The 19667-nt window shown below is 39.6% G+C and overlaps 1 protein-coding gene across 1 annotated transcript in view; it reads left to right on the forward strand.

Annotated features, from left to right (window-relative positions):
* Positions 1-19667, forward strand: part of zmat4a (zinc finger, matrin-type 4a) — a 154750-nt gene that overhangs the window by 101991 nt on the left and 33092 nt on the right. Inside the window, 1 exon segment of the mRNA XM_026187289.1 lies at positions 4754-4975. Coding sequence (XP_026043074.1) covers positions 4754-4975 — 222 coding nt within the window.

Genomic DNA, 19667 nt, shown 5'->3' on the forward strand with positions numbered 1-19667 from the left:
TGGGTTATTTGATGCCAAAGACCCATCCTGTAATAACACAGTGTGTTATGAGTCAGGAGCCACATATGGAAAGTAAAGACTTTAGGTAAAACTGGTGGGCTGCTAGACAAATGGCCTGGACACTCTGTCATAAAGCCTACTAGAAAGAATATTAAATCAGAGTGTGATTATGCTTTGCTGGAGGAAGATACTATATGGAGAGGCTGCACTGATGATGATAAATACTCTTTGCTTAGGCCATATAATCATGCCCCTCTAATTCCTGACTATTTGCAGCAAATTATTTTTCCAGAGTCTCTCCTCTTTTGGGAATTTTTCACATGCGATAAATTTAATCGAATAATCAACACTGTTTGACGTGCAACAGAAATCTAAGAGCCACTTACCAGAAATCTGTCAAGACCACTATAGTCAAAACAAGGCTGACATTTCTATCTGCGATAATTTGTATCTGGTGGTACGGCCCAGTGCTGGGAGGTGTGAAAGGAGGAGGTGGGTTGAAAAGCAGCTTGCAGATGAGCAGCAACTGTGGGCAGACTGAAGCACTGTAAATTCACTCCTGCATCTAAATCAGATGTTAATTCAGATGTGGCAATCATCTCCATGGCCACAGGTGTATAAAATGCAGACTGCTTCTACAAACATTTTTGAAAGAACGGCTCGCTCTCAGGAGTGGTATTATAATAAGATGCTACCTGTGCAAAAGTCCAGCTTTGAATTTCCTTACTACTAAATTTTCCATGTTCAACTGTTAGTGGTAAGTCGTGATAGAGTGGGGTCAGCAGATCCTGAGGCTTTCTGCAGAGTCATTAGCTACATACAGGTGTTCAATTAAATATGTGTGCACTGCTTCTCATGGACTTTTTATTTTGTTCTCCATTTAAATGATAAAACAACTTGAGAGATGTTGACAGCATTGTAGTGATAATTAACATGTTTACCAAAAATGCTGTATTAACTTTAAAACAATATTTGAGATGCTGCCTTTCTTTGAACAGTCTGGAGTGCAGAAGTGTACTGTGAGGATAATTAACCTTCTTTCTGTTCTCTCACGTCTTTATCTCAGCAAACAGTAAACATTTAACCTCTTTTGAGTTCCCATTCGCTCTAACTTCTTTCATTCTGTCATCACTGTGTCTGGAAATCGCCTGAATGTTATGATACCAGGAGCTGTGCTTTTGGGGGAGTGTTGCATCTGAGTATTACGCTTTTAGTTCTTCGTAAATTTAGAGCTTTTTTTCCTGCTTTAATCCGAGGCTGCATTAGTCTGCCTATAGATTTCCTAGTAGTCTTTATATTTGGGTTGCAGAAATGCAATCCCCTCTCTTTGAGCAAGGCGTTACATTTCTCTCAGCTCCAGGGTTGCTGTTATGCTGCTGACCTCTGACCTGCTTGCAAAAGCAGCTGCAGGGATTAAATTGAGTCTGACAGTTTACATTGGCCTATTATAGTGGGGGTCATTCTATAACCGTAAAGTCCAACATTTAAATCCTACATAACATCCTTTTGCTGTGGAGGGGCGAATGAGCCAAGCACTGAATGTAAAGTGTGATGCAAACGGCCTCACTGAGGGCCAGCTGTGCTCAGCAGACAGCGAGTCCTGACACTTCAGGCTCCATACATCCTCTCTCCCGCCATGTTTTTCACTGGACTTTGCTATTTTGAAATGTTGACTGGTGTAATGGAAGCTAATGGGACAAAACTAAATGTTGACTTAGGGTGAGCTGTGCAGTGGAGCGTTAAAACTGATTAAGCTGATAGGGCTTCTTCGTGTTGGGGAGTGCTCGTTGCAGCACGTTGCTCGTTCAGGGGTTAATGCCGTCATCCATGCGTGAAGGCACAAGTGGGCAGCCCCAAGAAGAGCTGGCTTCTCTTCCGTTTGCCAAGTAGAATTTAGGTTTTCCTCTTTAGGCATCTAATGGAGATAACAGCTTGTTATTCAGAGGGCTACACTTGCACAGCCACAGTTACGTTGCCGCTGATGAGTGCTCATTAAAGCCATCCCATTGTGCTCTGTCTGCCAGCTACAAATCTTTTCTTTAAAAAAGCTGGCAAAGTGTTGCTAATGTAGCTCATTTTAAAGTATTTTTTTCCTGGGCAGTGTTTTTCCTGAGCATTTGTAGTTTCTCACATTTGTCTTAGCAAAAATGTGACATTTTGGGTTATTATATCACCATTATGTTCACAGCACCTTTTCAGGACTTATACATTATGTTTACTGTTTGACATAAGCCAAAAAGACATGAAGTGTCATGATCATACAGAACCCAAGTAAATTAGCTGGATTTCAAAAGCATTAAAAGTCATCTCAGACATTAAAATCAAGTTATGGTTTAGAAACACAGAGAACACCTTGTTCTTATTATTTGTGTCCTTAAATTTTGTTGTTTTGTTTTGCTATCAGTTATGTCAGTCCATGACAACTAATGTCAAAAGTCTGTTTGTATCCATACAGGTACAGTGTACCCAGTGTTAAAAAGGTAAATATATACCCAAGAAGTTAAAAGGTGTTTCTTGGTTTAAATAATTGCAGTTTGAGGAGACAGTCTGTTTGGGGTCTAGTAAACAAACAAGTTAGCATATTGATTTAACTCTTAGACTTGATAAAAAGCATTTGGGCAAAATTCAGGAAGAAGGTTTTAGGTTCAGTCTTTGCTTTGCTGTCTGCTTGTCTGAGGCAGATATGAGAGAAAGAAGATTCAAGGGTTCAGTAAGAACAAGCAAGTATTTTACAAATGCCTCCCTGTTTCAACTTATTAAATAATAATATTTCAAAAAAATAGTCATTCTTTAACTTTATACTAAAAAATGTTGCCAGGAATCAGAAGTGGTCCTTGAATCAAAACCACATGGGTACAAATTAGCACCCATTGTCGAATGGCAATACCTTAGAGTACTGTTTAAGCTGTAGTACCTCTTCATGCCTCTTCTTCATCTGAGACAAAAATGCATGAATAATAAAGATGAAAATTTGACTGTGAGGCCAGATCAGGTTAGTAGTTAGCCCACAAGCTACCAATGGTTTGAGAGTTAAGCCTAACATAATGGTCCCATTTTAATAAACCATAAAATCCCCCATAGTGTTTTAGATTCTCCTGAAGTAAGAGAGTGAATTCATGCAAGTCAGAGTGTGCTTTTCCCCTGAACAATCACAAGCTTTTTCATTTCGTAACCACTGGAAATGATTTCATATTACTGACAGCTTAGTTAGATAGTTCAGATCTGCTTCTTACGTTTATGAGTCTCAGTTAGAAGATAATTTGATATGTGGTTATGTATTTATTTTGTTTTGTTGTTTGAGTTTTACACTTATTTTTATTTATTTTTTCCAAACGTTTAAAGCTGTTACACACACAAAAAAGTTGACCTGGTGTTTCAATCTTTTACTCAAGTCACTGTGATTGCTTTTGCTTTGTATTTGTTTCTTCAAAATATGAAATTAAAGCTCATTGTTAGTTTTTTTCTAACAATGAGCAACAATACTTCTTTCTCTGAAATTTGAGGTTAACTTAGTGTAAGAAAGTCTAAGGAGCTTGGAAAGGAAAAGGAAAAGCGTCTGGTTTTCTTTAAGTTTCCTTGAAGACATTTCACCTCTCATCCGAAAAGCTTCTTCGGTTCAAAAGAGTAATTGGTGGAGAGTTTAAAATCCTTCCCAGACGCCTTACTGCCCACTCACATCCCGGGCCATATGACCTCAGTAAATCACATGATAGGGTGCGGCTAGGTTTCACAATGGGTAACCTGAAACTTTGGCTAGTTGTAACCCACACCTGTTTTCACACTTTAGCCCGTGTGATTAGATAGAGGATCAATAGGGGGTCCATGACCCTCTTGCGGACACTCCCATAGGGCTTCAAATCTGGGACTCTCCACCAATGGCTCTTAGAACTGAAGAAGCTTCTCGGATGAGAGGTGAAACGTCTTCAAGGAAACTTGAAGAAGTCCAGACGCTTTTCTTTCCAAGCGCCTTAGACTCTGATGACCTGGATGACTGAGAACCTTCACAGACTTAGTGTAAGAAAGTATTTATAGTAATTTTATGCAGCTTATCTGCGTGAAGAGCCAAATATGGAAAGTAAAGACTGTAGGTAAAACTGGTGGGCTGCTAGACAAATGTCCTGGACACTCTATCATAAAGCATCCTAGAAATAATATTAAATCAGAGTGTGATTATGCTTTACTGGAGGCGGATACTGTGGAGACTGATCAATATATTATTTTTCAAACTGATACCAACCCTGAAATGCCAATTTATTAGCCTTAAAAAAAAAAGCACAATCAAATTTCCCTAACACTTAAGTCAAGTGTAGTTACTTTTTTACTTGTTTATGTCTTGTCTGACTTTATTCACGTCATCTGGTTACTTTGTTTGTGGCACTCAAATATTTGTTTGCAAAGTGCCCTCTGGTGGACAAGATATGCAGCATCAACACTCATGGCTGAGCGTTGTTTCTCTCTTCTCTATAAATCATTCTTAACGTCGTTACCGATAGATCAGCGAGTTGTTAATATTGGCTGAAAAAATTGACGCAACAATAAATTTGCTGGGCTCTATCTCTGTCAAGTCGCGTACTGTGGTCATGTCAAATATGTAAATTTTCTGCTTTGTATAAGGCAAGGGGTTCCCAGATTACGTAAAATGCTGTAAAGGAGATTATTTAAAAAGTAGTAGTGTCTTAGCAGATTTGTTTTGTTTACAAAACTATCACTAGATCACCAAGAGACATCTGTATCATTCTTGTTTTACCTTCAGAGGCATCCCCCAGTCCTGTTAAGACCTCCCCAGAAGCATCTCCTATGACCTCCCCACGACAGCGCCGTGACTCAGACCGCTACTGCCAGCTATGCAACGCCTGGTTCAACAACCCTGGCATGGCTCAGCAACATTATGATGGCAAAAAGCACAAGAAGAACGCTGCCAGAGCAGATCTCCTGGAGCAGCTGGGAAAGACCCTGGACATGGGAGTGATGAAAGGTAATATGAATACATTTTCAGTACATCAGTTCATTTTTAAACTATGTTCATGCATTTGTGAAGGTGCATTATCAGATACAGTTTATAAAAGAAGTTCAAAAAAAGTTTTCCAGCCTTTTTAAGGGTAAAAAATTCTTATACTGAATACTGTACAATCTTATTGTACAGTATATACAGTATATACAGTTCTAATTTCTTTTGAGGTGACACATACCACCACTCACAATAAAAAAAATCACAATGAAATAACTGTAAGCCAATAGCAGAGTTGCATTACTGTGAAAGGTAATTTCACAATTTGCATTATTGCATTATCAAACAATATAACTATGTATCAGCCGATAGCAAGTCAGCACATTTAGCCATTTAGTTCAAACTGAGCCTCTGAATAGCGATGACAGGGACTGGCTTTGGCTGTGGTGCCAGATCAGCCTGCCTTACAATTTCAAAAACTGCTGGGGTTTCCCTGCATAACCATGTGAAGACTAAGGGGACAGAAAATATCCAGTAATCAGCAGGTCTCTGGCTGAAAATGGCTTTTTGATGCCACAGATCACAAAGACAAGACTAAGTCAAATAATCACAACCAAAGTAAGCAGAAGAGCATCTTCGAACGCACAGCCTAACAAAGCTTGAACTAGAACTGCTACAGCAGCAGAACAACAATTCCAGCTTTCAGTCCTATCTGTGAAGGGAATAGAAGATTGAGAAAACTTAGCCTAGTTTGATGAAATCTTTAGTTTTGCTGTGAAATTTGGATGGTAGGGTCAAAATTAAATGTAAAAAGCATGAAAACAATGACCCATCCAGCTTTGTATCAAAGGTTCAGGCTGCTGGTGGTGGGTGCGCAGTGTTGTGGGGCATATTTTCTTATCATGGTTTGTGCCCCTCAATACCAGCTAAGCACCATCTAAATACCACGGCCTATGTAAGCATTGGTGCTGCCCACATCCATCTTTTATCACCACAGTGAACTCATCTTCCTATGACTGAATCCAGCATGTCATAAAGCTCAAACTGGTTTCTTGGACGTGTATTTCACTGCAAAATAAATGACTTCACTAAGATCTGGTGACTGATCTCAATTCGATAGAACACCTTTGTGATACGGTGAAACAGGAGATTGTGCCATATTGACTGTCATGTCAATACGTACCATAGTTTCTGAGGAATTTTTTCAGCACCTTCTTAAATCTGTGCCACAAAGACTTTTGGTAGTTATGAAAGCAAAAATGGGATCCAACTAGGTAGGGATAAGTAATGTCTCGTTTAACGCTGCAGGTAATAAATGTGACTTGCATAGCTTAATATTGATGAGCAACAGAGAGCAGTATTACATTTGTTAATAGCTGTGACTATTTCTAAGCCCTGCTCTGTGGAGCTGAAAAGTAACCCTCTTGACTTCAGCTGTCAGCTTGACTCTTCATGGAGCCCACCAGCATGTCACAAGCTGTTAATTTTACAGAGGAGGAGGGGAGAACTTTCTTGCTTATCATTTCCCAGTTACAATATGTCAATAACAATTACATAATATTATTCCAGCTGGCAGAGTGCTGGCTGCCAGAAGAGCACACGGAGCCCAGAGGTGTTGTAAAGGGCAGCAGAGTGTGACTGCACCAAATGGGAGAAACAAGTCTTCACAGCTGATTGGCCATGGACCTTCTAACTCAGAGCCTGATTGGCTACTTTTGCTAGTTGAGGGCAAACTGGTTGGTTCTGCTTTGTTCAGCTTTGTTATGCTGCCCAAGCTTTTGAGTCCACGATGTTTGTTTCAGGAACATTATACATGGTGTGTTTGACTGCCGATGTTTGCAACTTCAGTTACCAGTACCGCATTTAAACCTATAAACAGGGACATAAATACACTTATGATTCAAAGAAGAAATTCACCATTGTTTTGGACAATAAGCAGATAATAACAGTATTAACATAGATATTGTGCTGTAATGTGTGTTGGTGGGGATGGTGGTTCTGTACTCTGTGGGTTACATTTTGGCTTGGGGGAGATTGGGCCATATTAAAATTAGTAGGTTTACAGTTTATTTTGAGAATCTTTTACCAGGTGACATTGAATGGTGACCACTGGCTGGGAGAGTGGCTAAGGGGGTAGAGCAGGTCATCTACTTATCAGAAGGCTGGTGGTTTGATCCCTTGCATGCTACGATATCCTTTGGCAAGATACTACCCCATTGTGTTCACTGGAGTGTGAAATTTAGAAAGTGCTTGTATGAATGGGTGAATGAGACATGCTGTATAAAGTGCTTGAGTGGATATATCAGTATGTATATAAGAACCTGTGCATTAAGGATACATAAGTTAAACTGACTGGTTTCAGACTACGAATACACTAAGAGGCTGCATAAAGAGTAGGGCTGAACGATTATGGAAAATAATCTAATTGCGATTTTTTGCCCCAATATTGCGATTGCGATGCGATATGCGATTATTTTTTAAGGTCTTTGTCTTCTGTATTATTAAACAAAGACAAGCAATACATCATATAGTATGGCCAATACTATATTACATTAATTTTAAACTGTTCTTTCCTGGAAGACAGACCTCTGTTATGATGACATGAGGTGATGCATGAATTGATGACTGACATTTTTATTTAACTTCTTCAATCACAACAGTATATTTGAACATACACAATAGTTTATTTTTAGCTTACAAACATCTGAGCATAAAGTGCTGACAAGGAACCCTGGTGTAAACATTAAAATGAAAGTCAGTACAATGTGCAGATTGCAGAAATATACATTAAAAAAAATCAGTGGCTTTACCACACTCAGTTTTTCGACATCTGTGAACTACTAGACAGTCATTCAATTAAAAAATAATATTAAATAAATAAAACTAATAAATAAAAAATACACACATCTTACTGATCTCTGCAGTCAGTAACATTACACATAAAGTGCAAACATAATAGCAATTGTATAAACACACACACAAACACGCCTTTAAAGTTTAAAGGCGTGAAATTGGACAGTCTAGCCTTCTGAATCAGAAGGCTAGTTCTGATTAGCGTCACCGCTGTCTCGGTGGAGTTTAATAAACTCGGCCGTCTGCTTCTTGCTATCTAAAATAGAACCAGACACTGGTGTAAATTCTCGACTGTCTCATACTTCTGTTTAATAAGTTTTCTGTTTGACGTTTAGTCAGCTGTGTGAAAACCAAGGAGGAACCCACCCGGGGGATTAATAAAGTTTTATTTTATCTAATCTAATAACTTTAATCTCAGCCAAACCGATTTACTCACGAACAAACAAAACACTGAAAAAAGCCGAACAATAACATTTTTAGGTTGTCTAAGTGACTTATATATCACGTTTAACCCGAGCAGCGAAACTCCGCGGTGATCTGAAAATGATGTGCCGGGAGTTGTGCCGTTCTCGGCCGCATCAGTAACCCTCGAGCTCCCGGCTAGCTGTCGAGCTGGTGGGTAGCAGACGCCTCTGAAAACGTCGAAGCACTTTTGCAAATATGGGATATCTTGATAAACCGAGCAGATATTTGATGTTTACACAACTACTTTCTCGCCTGAAAATATTTTAAAAGTTTATTTTGTGACCCAGAAAGATTAGTATGAGTAATTTTAAAACTTAGTAGCGGCCGCCATTGTTGGAAACTGGAGTTTGGCTGGGCCGCGCTATGAATTCTGGGATATGGTAGTAATTTGGACAGCCTTCGGCGCGTCGCTGTGACGTAATCGGTCTACAAATGCGGCCTCAGGAGGATCCAGCCCATGAATTTGGACATGTCCAGAGTATAATCGCAGCCTTTGCGGTTAGAAAATTGCACTTGATCATGTCGCGATATTATCGCAAATGCGATATATCGTTCAGCCCTAATAAAGAGTCAGTATAAGACAAAGGTGAACTTTATTAACTCTACAGGGGAGACACAGAATAAATAAAGGGCTGGAACTTAGCATTTTTAGCTCTTTTCTAAATAAGTATTTTTGGTATACAAAGAGATGTTTTCACACCTTTGTATAAATTGGTGAGGTTCAAATCAGGAGATTATGGCAGTCAATTCAAACATTCATGCCAGTTTTTAAGGAGGATCATTGTCCTCCTGTAGAACTTTTTCTCAGTTCCAGTTCTCAACGAATTGCCTGAAGTCTACGTCCAGAATTTGATTATTTTTAGCCAGATCCACTCTTCCCTCTATCTATTGTTATGTTACTTGAACTATTGGCTGCCACTCAACTCCAAAGCAGAATATTTCTGCTACTCTGCTTAACAGCTAGCAAGATTTTCATTTCTGCTCCTGAATTTCTCAAACACATGGCTCGGAAAGTGTGACCAATGAGCTCAGTGTGATTTTTTTGTTGTAATCTTACTTTAAGTCATTTGTAGACTTTCATGATTCCAATGAATCGTTCATGTAGGCTGTGTTTGCGCATCAGTGCTAGGTTAAATGCAGCACAGTTAAATGCTGCATCTTGTGTGTCAGCTAAATGTTTCTACAAAACTTGTTTGAAGTTTGACAGATAATGGCAGAAGAAGCTAATGAATAAAATATGATAGAAGGTACTTTTTAGAGTTATCAAAAATCATTATTGGCCTATATTGGGCCTATTAACTGATATATGCATGTCTTGTGGCAGATTGCTGACCCTTCTTTAGCCTGGTCTGTTGGAGGTATCTTCCTGTTAGAAGAGAGTTTTTCCTTCCCACTGTTGCCAAATACTTGCTCAAAAGGTGTTTCTGATTGTCCCAACATACCCAAGAAACATGTCCTGGCTCTGCCCCTGTGTCTCCTTCCATTAGGAAATGTCAAAACCAACTCTTCTAGGAGGTATACAGGATGTATCCTAGTCAGATGGCTGAAAGATTATCTCCCTACTCTCACCCCCAACCAGTTGTGGCTGATAGTTGCACTTTGAGACAACTTGTGATTTTTCATTTATGTAAATAAAATTGAATTAAACTAAATCAAATTGAATTGACCAATAATCTTGTGCTGGGAAAAAGTGCAGTGAAGAGTTGGAAGGAGAGATATTTTTTGTTGCAAGATTCCTTTGTTTCCTTTACACGGGGTGTGAAATAAAGCATCAGCATTGGTTACTGGCCATTTTTGAAACAATGTTTCAGTCCAAAGTTTTGCATCACAGGGTGTTTGAAAAGTATGACTAAGGTTTCTAAAGCGACTGAAAAGGAAAGATTTCTAAATGAAGACGTAGTTTGTTAACGGGTTCAGTGTTTTGCAAGTGAATCAAAGAATGCACTGCTTCCACAATCCTCTTATAACAAGTGTTGATCTCAATGAATAATTCATTAGAGATTTGCATGTAAAAATGAAAAACAGTTTAATCCCTTTATATCTTTACCTTCATCTGTTCTGCACGGCGCCTGTTTTTACAGTGCATTAAGAGGAGATGAATTTGCCGGCTTCAACAGAGTCATTATGGAGCGACAGAAAATGTCAGCACACTAGCTGTACTATTCAGCACTTGGAATAATGAGCATTACTCTCTGGCGATTATCAATTAGTAATGAAGTGGCAAATTGTCCTATCAGGCAAAACCAGCAGTGTGAGCCCACAGAGAGGAGAATGGGACCGCAGCAGGCCTTGCAGGCGGTCGGGATGCTGCTGCTTCTTTCTGCTTCCTCTCTGCATTTTATCCTTTCATCTTTCCTCCCCTATACCTGACCTTGTGCACTTCTCAACCTGTTAAGAAAATGTGGAGTCTGACTCTGAAGATTGTCCTGTGATGAAATATTCAAAAGCTCTAATAAAATGGGAGGGAGCATCATCCAGTGGTCTTGTTTGTTGTTGTTGTTGTGTGTACAGAGCTGTGCAGCATTGAAAAGCTGATGGCAAAGACATAAGGTTGAAGATGGATAAAGAGATGGGCAAGCCATTAGCACTTTTAGCACAAGTGTAGAGACCCTCCAGATGTGTCTAACCTCATGATAAAAGCCTTTGTTTTATAAGTGGTGTACATACAAAAGAGTGCAGGTTAACCGCATGAGCATAGTGTAAAACCGAGGTCCCTGCTCACCTGTCCTCTTTGGCTTAGTTGATTTAAGTTGTTTTGGTAAAACTCCATCTTTGCGCTCTAATAGTCTACTTGATCCTCTGGTCTTTTGTCTGGTGCTCATTCTGTTCAAAGCTAACAGGGAGTAGTATTGAGATGGTGATATAACTGTGAGGACTGTAATGTTTGCATAAATGTAAATGGGATGGAAAATGAATTTGTGGTTGATAGTCCATTAAGACACTAATGGGAACAGATTGTGTAAGCACTTTTGCCCAGTTATCGCTGCAGCAAGTTTAAAACAGATGATCTCTTTTTTCCAGGTTTGTTTTCTTCTTCTTTTTTTATTAAAGTAAAGATGTGTTGGATTTTATCTCAGAAATAGCTAAACTTGTATTTGTGGTGAACTTTCTTATTCGTGCTGAACTCTCCCCATTCCAGCACTGCTGCTCAGGAATCATGTGTTTACTCTTGTCAGTGTTTACAGACTGTGCCTGTAACTGTGTGGAAATCTATCCATCCATGTTCATGACTGGTTATCCAAGCCACAGTTTCGGGAAATCACTTTCCCAGCTGTCATAAGGTGAGAGGCAGGGTACACTGAGGGCAGGCCGTCAGTCTAGCTTAATGTTTCAGTTTAAATATAGATTAGATAAACTAAAAAAATAAAATCTTTCAAAAATGCCCCCTTTTATGACTTTTACATCAGAACACATCAAATCAACAGATGACTGCTTTTAAGCTTTCTTTTACTTTCTTGTACTGGCACATAATGGACTTCATGAGAGAGACTGAAATAACACACATGCTATAGACTCCTTTGTTGTCCCACATTCAGTGTTCATAGAGTGGCTAAACGAAACATGAGCTGCATCCCAGGTTTAGTGACTCACAACCAGACAATGTGACACAGCAAACAGCTTGGTTCATCTGACCACCAGCCAGCAGTTCATGTAACTATCTAAGTGCCTGCCAAATGCTTTTTATAGTACTCATAAGACACCTGCTGTCACAGAGATGTGAGCATCAGCAAAGGTAGAAGTCACGGTAAGTGGTAAAGCTCTGTTATATGAGATAAGCATCACCTTTGCGTTGAAGTGGCGTTATACAAGTTTGATCTAATTTAGAACCATTTGCCATCATCATCACAGAGTTGTAAACACTGCCTGCGTGCTGTCATTTTTCTTTATTTATCATGCCCATTTGGGCAATGTACTTTAGCTAATGTGATTTCCAACACCAGCAGACATAAGATACAGTTTGTAATCATCTTGTGCCATGTCAGAGAGAAAAAATATTATAAATGTAATAATGGAATCGATGAAGGACGATGCACAGGAGCTAAAAAAAAAAGGATGAACTACTGCACCACTGTGATCTGTGATTTCCATCTCAGTAGGTTTTCAGCTTTCATATGAGATGAATGATGAATTTGTCCTATCAGTACTGGATATGCAGTAATTGTTCTCATTATTTGTTCAATAAAAATGTTTTGAGACTAAAAAAATGTAATACAAATGTTTTTAAAAAATCTTCGTGGTTTAAATTTGGTGATCTCCCTCTTCTTGTGTAACCCAGATCTGTTTTCTGGGCGGCTGCTATATTTAATCTAGTTTGTCCCTTTGTCCCACTTTTTCCCAATGCCTGTTGGATTTCTTCCTGTGCATCAACAAGCAAAACTTCATCTTTATTTTTATGTTTGCGGAAGTGAACAATGAGTGGTCAGAGTCCCATCATAATCAGTTCCATTTTTGGCAGTGGAGGTTTAGCAGTCCTCAAAGAGTCGTGCTGTACAACGTTATGGCAGTGCTCTTACAAAACATCAGATCTATTATTCTCCAGTCTCACAGTTTTTTAAATAAGTAAAATGATACTTAAGTAAACTTCAGAATGCATTTTCTAAAGAAAATGCAGTGTGAGCGCTGCTAGCCGAATGGTTTGAGTTCAATTTTTATAATTGCTGAATCTTTGTTGAAAAAAATGTTTAATAAGCTAAAATACACCAAATCATTGACCTGAAAGCCGGAGTGCAGAACTGTTGAAAGCTGAAGTTTACACAGAAGTTGGAATGTAGTGTGTGTGTGTGTGTGTGTGTGTGTGTGTGTGTGTGTGTGTGTGTGTGTGTGTGTGTGTGTGTGTGTGTGTGTGTGTGTGTGTCCTTATCAGCGAGTGAGTGACATACAGAGAAAGAGGGGAACTGGCATCAAATTAGGAGGTAAAATAGTTTTAAATCTTTAACTGTTTTGTGCGTCTTATTTTAGACTTTATGTTAGTGGGGAGAAAAGCTATACAGACTAAAAACAGAGACATTAAATGAGGTTAGACGACTTGATATGTGGGAGAATCCACTAGAATCCACAGGCAGGCACATAGTTTCAGTTCTAATGATCCAGTCACAAAATATGATTCCTAATGTCATCAACTGACTCCAACTACCCAGATTTGAACCGCCTGTCTGCTGAAGACAAATCCACCCATGAAAATTTGGCCGCAAGTTAATGTGCCAATCAGAACGCTCTATCATCCCCATAGATTTAAATTCACCAACTGAAAGTAACTGCCAATAGCTTTCAGTTGGACTGAAGTAAATACTGACATACTGTTACACATACTGTTACACAAAGGTACTCCCTGTACCTGGATCCACACAGTTGAATATTTTAAAAACTAAAGTTAGAAATGAGAAAAATACAAGCTCACATGTCCAAAAGAATCTAATACGTTGAACAGTGTTGAAGGAAGTTGACGAAAAAATATAATGAATGTACTCAACACTTAATCAGCGTTTACACTAATAAACTTCGGTCTTTTTATCCAGAGCCAATTTCCTGGGCTGAATATTCTTACATGTTTGGTCGCCCATCCTATGTCCCTTTTAGTCCAGGAGAATCCCTGTATGTAAGTCAGTCGTGCTATTTGATAAGGACACAAGATGAAGTGTTTGTTTCAACATCATTTCCAAGAAATATTATTTGGAGTTATTATCACTGCCTGATAACACACACATAGCTGACCAAATACTCTAATCTTTGTTTTACCTGACCAGCTGCCTTTGCTTCTCAAGGTTTAAGAGTCCATCAGAACATTTACCTTTTTCTAAAAGGCTGTCATGTACCTTTTAGTAAAAAGTAGCTTCCATCTACCCACTTTACCATAAAGCCCTTTAGCAGAGTGTTTGACCGATGGTTGTCCTTCCTAAAGTCTCTCCTGTCACCACAAAGGACTCAAAGCTCTCATTTACAGTATAAACGATGCACCACGACTCAGCTGCAAGTGCCACTACAAAGGATCTCAGTGCTTTTGAAATGAAATGCTTCAACAACATTTCTTTTTACATGAAAAAATGAGAACTCTTTAAATAAAAATGGGAAACTTTAAACGTCATTTTTATATAAATAAACTGTTTGCTCACCCTTTTATGTAGCATGAATCACAATGTTTCTTTCCTTTTTTGAGTGTAGCTGACAGCGTGAGAAGATGAATAATAGTAGCAGGAAGACAGCAGAACTCACTTTAAGTCCATGCTGTGCCACAGCTGGTGTTTGCACTCCTATCACTTACCATGTCTCTGAAGAACAGTCCTCGCGTCTGCTCTGCCTCTGTTGAGTATCTTGTTTGAACCGGCCCTAAAGATGATTTCAGGCGGAGCAGCCCATATTTACTAAGTGCTTTTCATATTGTGGCTGCTTCTCTGAAGTGTGGGGGAGAAAGCTGTTCACATGGAGAGAAGCAGACTGCGTTTGTGTTAAGAGCAGTTGAAAGAGAAGTGGAAAGTAGACTGCAGAAATATTCGAATTTACCTGTTTTTATCTTTTTTTTGTTGCACACCAGCTTTCAGATGCTACGTCTTTAACACCGAGTGATGTCATCTCTTCCAAACCTTATTGGCTGTGAAAATAAGCTGCTCTTAAGTCTGCATGGAAACATTTGAACCCACCCCACCTCATTTCAATCCCTCTCCTTGCTTTTCAGTCAACTACATCCTTTTTTCAGAATAAAATGGCAGCTAGTGAAGTGGCCACTCTCCCAAAGCATGTTATTACCTAACTGTCACACAGTCAGACTGTGTGTCGAAGCTAAGAAATCACACTAAGGTTTGACAGGTACGTGGTTGGAACCATCATCCTCATTTTAATACTTCTATGGCACACTGATGAGCAGGTATGAGAAAAGTTTATGGAGCTTAGCGTGAGTAATTCTGTACTAAGAGAACGTGATTAATCCTTAAGTACTCCACTGTGTACTCTGGGCAGTGATGTATTGTTCTTTCTAAGCACAGTTGGAGACTCAGTTTGTAGACAAATCTAAGAGTGACTTTAAAACACAGTTAATATTAAATGTAGGTGATAATATAACATTTACATTCTAAAGAGGTAGTGCTTAGTAAAGCAGTACAGCACACAATTATTTAATTAAAGAGGACCTAATATGATTGGTTTTATTGTTTGTTCTATTACTGCTGTTCAGTGTATACAGAAGTGTTTGCTCTGAGCCAATAGAACTCAGTTCTTTGCCATTTTTCTACTCTTGGGTGTGTATGATGGCAGAAGAAGGGCTTAACCTCTCCAAGGTCATCTTAGGTATGCAGCTGTGACTGTAACAGCTCCACCCATTTACTCTTAAAATCTTTTGTTTTGAGGGGCAGCCAATAAGAAGGCATTTGCCGTTAAGGCAATGAAAGCAGCTTGTTTCAGACAAATAAAGAAGTGAGGGGCTGTACCAGAACCAGCACGAGCTAAATGAGGATTAATTTGGACTGTGAATCATGCAAAGCTAGAACAGGTCATCTAATAATCGGAGGTTGGTGGTTCGATTTCTGTCTGCTTCAGTGTGCATGCCAAACATCACATCCTCCGTCTTAACCTTTTATCTTTTTCGGTAATGCTACAGTCTACAAACCATACACCCAACTTTCACTAGTATCTTGTAAACCTTCCCATTCACTCTTGCAGCTATCCTTCTATGATAATTTTCTTCACCCACTCCACCCTGCTTGCACTCTCTTCTTCACCTCTCTAACCTCTCTTTCTCTCTCTCTCTGTCTGCTTTGGACTGTTGATGTTTAAATGTATCTACCTTCACTATCTCTATTGTTTGCATATCCACCTTTCCACCTGTCTCCTTCTCCTTCACATACATATTCTGTCTTGCTTGTACTGACTTTAATTCATCTTCTCTAAAATTATATTCTATTATTTTTTTCATCGCTCAAAATAAGCGTCACACTCGCGAAAGCCGGTGTACCCACCGAAACGCCGTGCATTTATCGAGACTTTCAACCCCAGGTAGGCCAATTATGGATCTTCGGATCCACATTATATCAGCAGCTGTTCTCCACCGTGAACTATGTTAAAAACAAACACCTCACGCCTCACAGATGACAGCTTACAGTCCTGCGTAAAGATGAAAGTTCAGGAGCAGAAGTTCCATTGTAAACGTACCACAGCAGACCCGACGATGTTTCCATGAACATGCTTTTCAGCATCTCTTTATTGACCACTTTTCACACGGTTGCTGTACGCACACAGCCGGCTGTAGCTTTTCAGCTCACCACCCAACACATACCAACAACAACACAACAGCATAGATAGCACACAGACGTTAAGGCGGCAAGGCGTGATTGCGGGCGCCGCTCGGGCGCGTCCACCTCCCCTGCAGTGGCGCTGCAGACCACGCCCCACCACGCACATTAACCAGGTAAAATACATATTTAGGCAGAATTTTGCAAATATCTATTTTTCATTTTTTAGCAGCATAGTGCTTTTTTTCCAATTATTTTTTAAAAGTCAGGTCAAGGCTCCAAAAGCCCAAAGGCAATATCAGGGTGGCAGTCTTAAAGGTTGCTGACCCCTCACCTAGACAAACAGTCCTTTCCTCTTCCTTAGTGTTCAGTATTGCATACAACTCGTAATAACAGTAAGCTTGAAAATAAGAAAGAAAATTGCGTTTAAAAAAGTAATGAATGATCAAGATGAGAATTGTTTCAACCTGGCCATGAAACCAAAAAAACATTCATAAATGTGTTTCTGCAACCTGTTGTCAGTTTTGTTCTCATAGGTCAAGTAAGGGCCGTCTCTGTCTTTGCCATCTTAATGGTCCCTCTCAGTGTATTTTGATGTTGTCAAATCTCAACCAGAAACCACTAAATTTAGACCACAGGCTAGCTAGCCTGTCAACACCCAGCAGACAAATTGTGTTGGGTCAGACTATTACAGCTGTTAATCAGGGATGCTTCTCTGGAAGATATAATTTAGCATGTGGTCTCCTCATTCTCTCACTTTTTAGCTCTTTTTCAACAGAGGCTTGCAGTCACTGTTCTCAAGCTGTTGCTTTCAGCTGTATGTTGTATTCTCCACTCTTGTATTCCCCAGCCTAAAATAGATCCATTATACTGTTAACAACAGGCTCAGAGACGGGGAAATTACACCAAGCTGATCTAGGTCCTTTTCAACAAAGTGTAATGCTGAACCCTAATTTAAAACTCTAGATTGGACGAGTTCTCCTCAAGATATTACGCCTCTTCTTACCCCACATTTTTGAACCGTCCAATTTAAGAAACTTTCAGTCAATGCTTCGGTGGGATGAAAACATTTTTGAGTAATGATTTTATTCTGTCAGTTTTGCAAAGCAATTCATTATACTAAATCTCACAGTTGCAACTTAGCACCCAATTGATTTCATAGAAACAGTGATTAAGTGTATGCTCTTTCAGCCTGGGCTCAATGCTACAGTGAGGGAGAGAATGAGCTAAAGTTACCAGATCTGAGTGGGGCAGATGCTTGCTGGTTAATTTAGCATGAATCCTGGACCAGTACCACCTTTTTCTTTGCTTATAAACAATCGACAAAGAATGTTGCACTGCTGATCAGTCATACTGCCAACAGTATCTCTTCCAAAGCTTCAGGCAATAGGTCTCAATAAGCTAAGAGAAAGCAAAAGATTCACTGCAAAACAAATTGATCTTGCCCAGGTTCAGAATCTGTTTGAGTGGTGCAAGCACGTACGGTTAGTCTATACGTTTGTGGACAAATAGTCTTCTCACTTTTATTTTTGTAGTTTTCTCTCTGTACGCTATGACAGAGGATTTAAAATAAATAAAAATGTAATTAAAGTACAAAATCCCAGCTTTATTTCAGTGGAATTGACAAAAATATTGCATCAACTGTTTGTGAATTATAGGCTTGAGGCTTGAAAGTAACTGGACAAGCTAAACAAGTCAATGGCCCATGCATATCTGCAAATGTTGTGTGTTCTCCTTTGAGAAGTAACCTTAGACCCTGATGCTAGCATCGTGTTACATCTGTGGTGTTGTGTGCTCTGTATAAATTGCTTTTTAAAAGGTTTTACTAAGGCTTTGCTTGTATCTGTGGGTATTTTTTGACATACAATTACTTGATACCAGAAAAATCTCTCAGCTTCATAGCTTTCACAGACCAGCATGCATTTCATCTGTTTTTACAGCTAAAATGCTGCATGAGTTGTTTTTACACTAAAAACTGAGCTGAGCTCCTCTTAGCTTAAATATGTTTTTGGATATTTGACCTGAAGTTAAAACTAAATAGGCAGCTGATATGAATCTCATTACACCCACTAAAACATCTTTTTTTAACCTTTTTGGGTTTAGTAGTTTACCTCCTGGCAACTTCTTTTTTAGAGGTATACTTCTTATACGGTGAGATCGAATAAAGATCGAAGACATCAGTCTGTGTTTTTTTTTTCTCTGCATGCATCAGCTCCACAACCTGTTATTTTATTTAACAGTTACCAAATTCCTAAGTTAACTCAAACAAATGAGACTGCAGAGCACATTTTTCTTCTGCTGCAACCACTCATCGGCTGCTCCCCACACCCTCGTTTTTCTCAGCAAAGGGACAGGTTAACCAAAACAAACGAGTCTCCAGTGCCTCAGAAAGTAGGAAGCAAAGTTGATGAAGGGGAGGAATTGCAGAAGCCTAAAGCTTCTGATGCTTCATCGCTCATGCACCATAGCGCCATGTGGGAAGAGCCGCAGGTGGCTGCCAATGATGGATACCGAAGTCACAGTATAATCTTTCACCCTTTCAAAAATAGTTTGAGAGGCAGGCTGTCAAAGGGGCACTGCAAGGCAGAGCTTCTCTGCCTGCTGCAGAAATTTAATGTCGATTCATGACTGCGTCTGGGGACGATGGTGCAAAATTGAAATCTCAGTCATGGTGGCGACCAGCTGACAGAGTGGTTATTGTACAGCTTATCAGCGGGGAAGTGAAAGGGAGGGATTTGCCGCTCTCTGTGGGGAATATTGCCCTCCATCAAAATGGTAGAAGGGAAACAGCTGACATCAACACCCGAGACCAAGCCCACTGCAGATTTTCACCTTCCGCAACCCTGAAAGCAGAAAAACAAGAAGACTTTCAAAGTTTCGGCAGCGCTTTCCTCACCGCAGCGATTTAACAAACAATCATTCAGTGAGGAAATTTGATTGAGGAGGATATGGAAATGTGATTCAATGAGTGCAGGGTGGCATTTATTTTCTCTTGGCCTTTTGCTCTGAGGCATATTTATAGAGGAGCCAACTCAATTGCGAGAGCGAGGAAATCAAGACGGCCATTTTTCACACCACAATAAGATTAGTGCAACATGAAGGCGATTACACAGGATGCTTATAATTTGCAGCAACAGGGCGCTGATTCAATACAGCCATTATCACCCCAAGGGCATTGCTGT

The sequence above is a fragment of the Astatotilapia calliptera genome, chromosome 12 (assembly GCF_900246225.1).
Source record: "Astatotilapia calliptera chromosome 12, fAstCal1.2, whole genome shotgun sequence".
Taxonomy (NCBI): Eukaryota; Metazoa; Chordata; class Actinopteri; order Cichliformes; family Cichlidae; genus Astatotilapia; species Astatotilapia calliptera.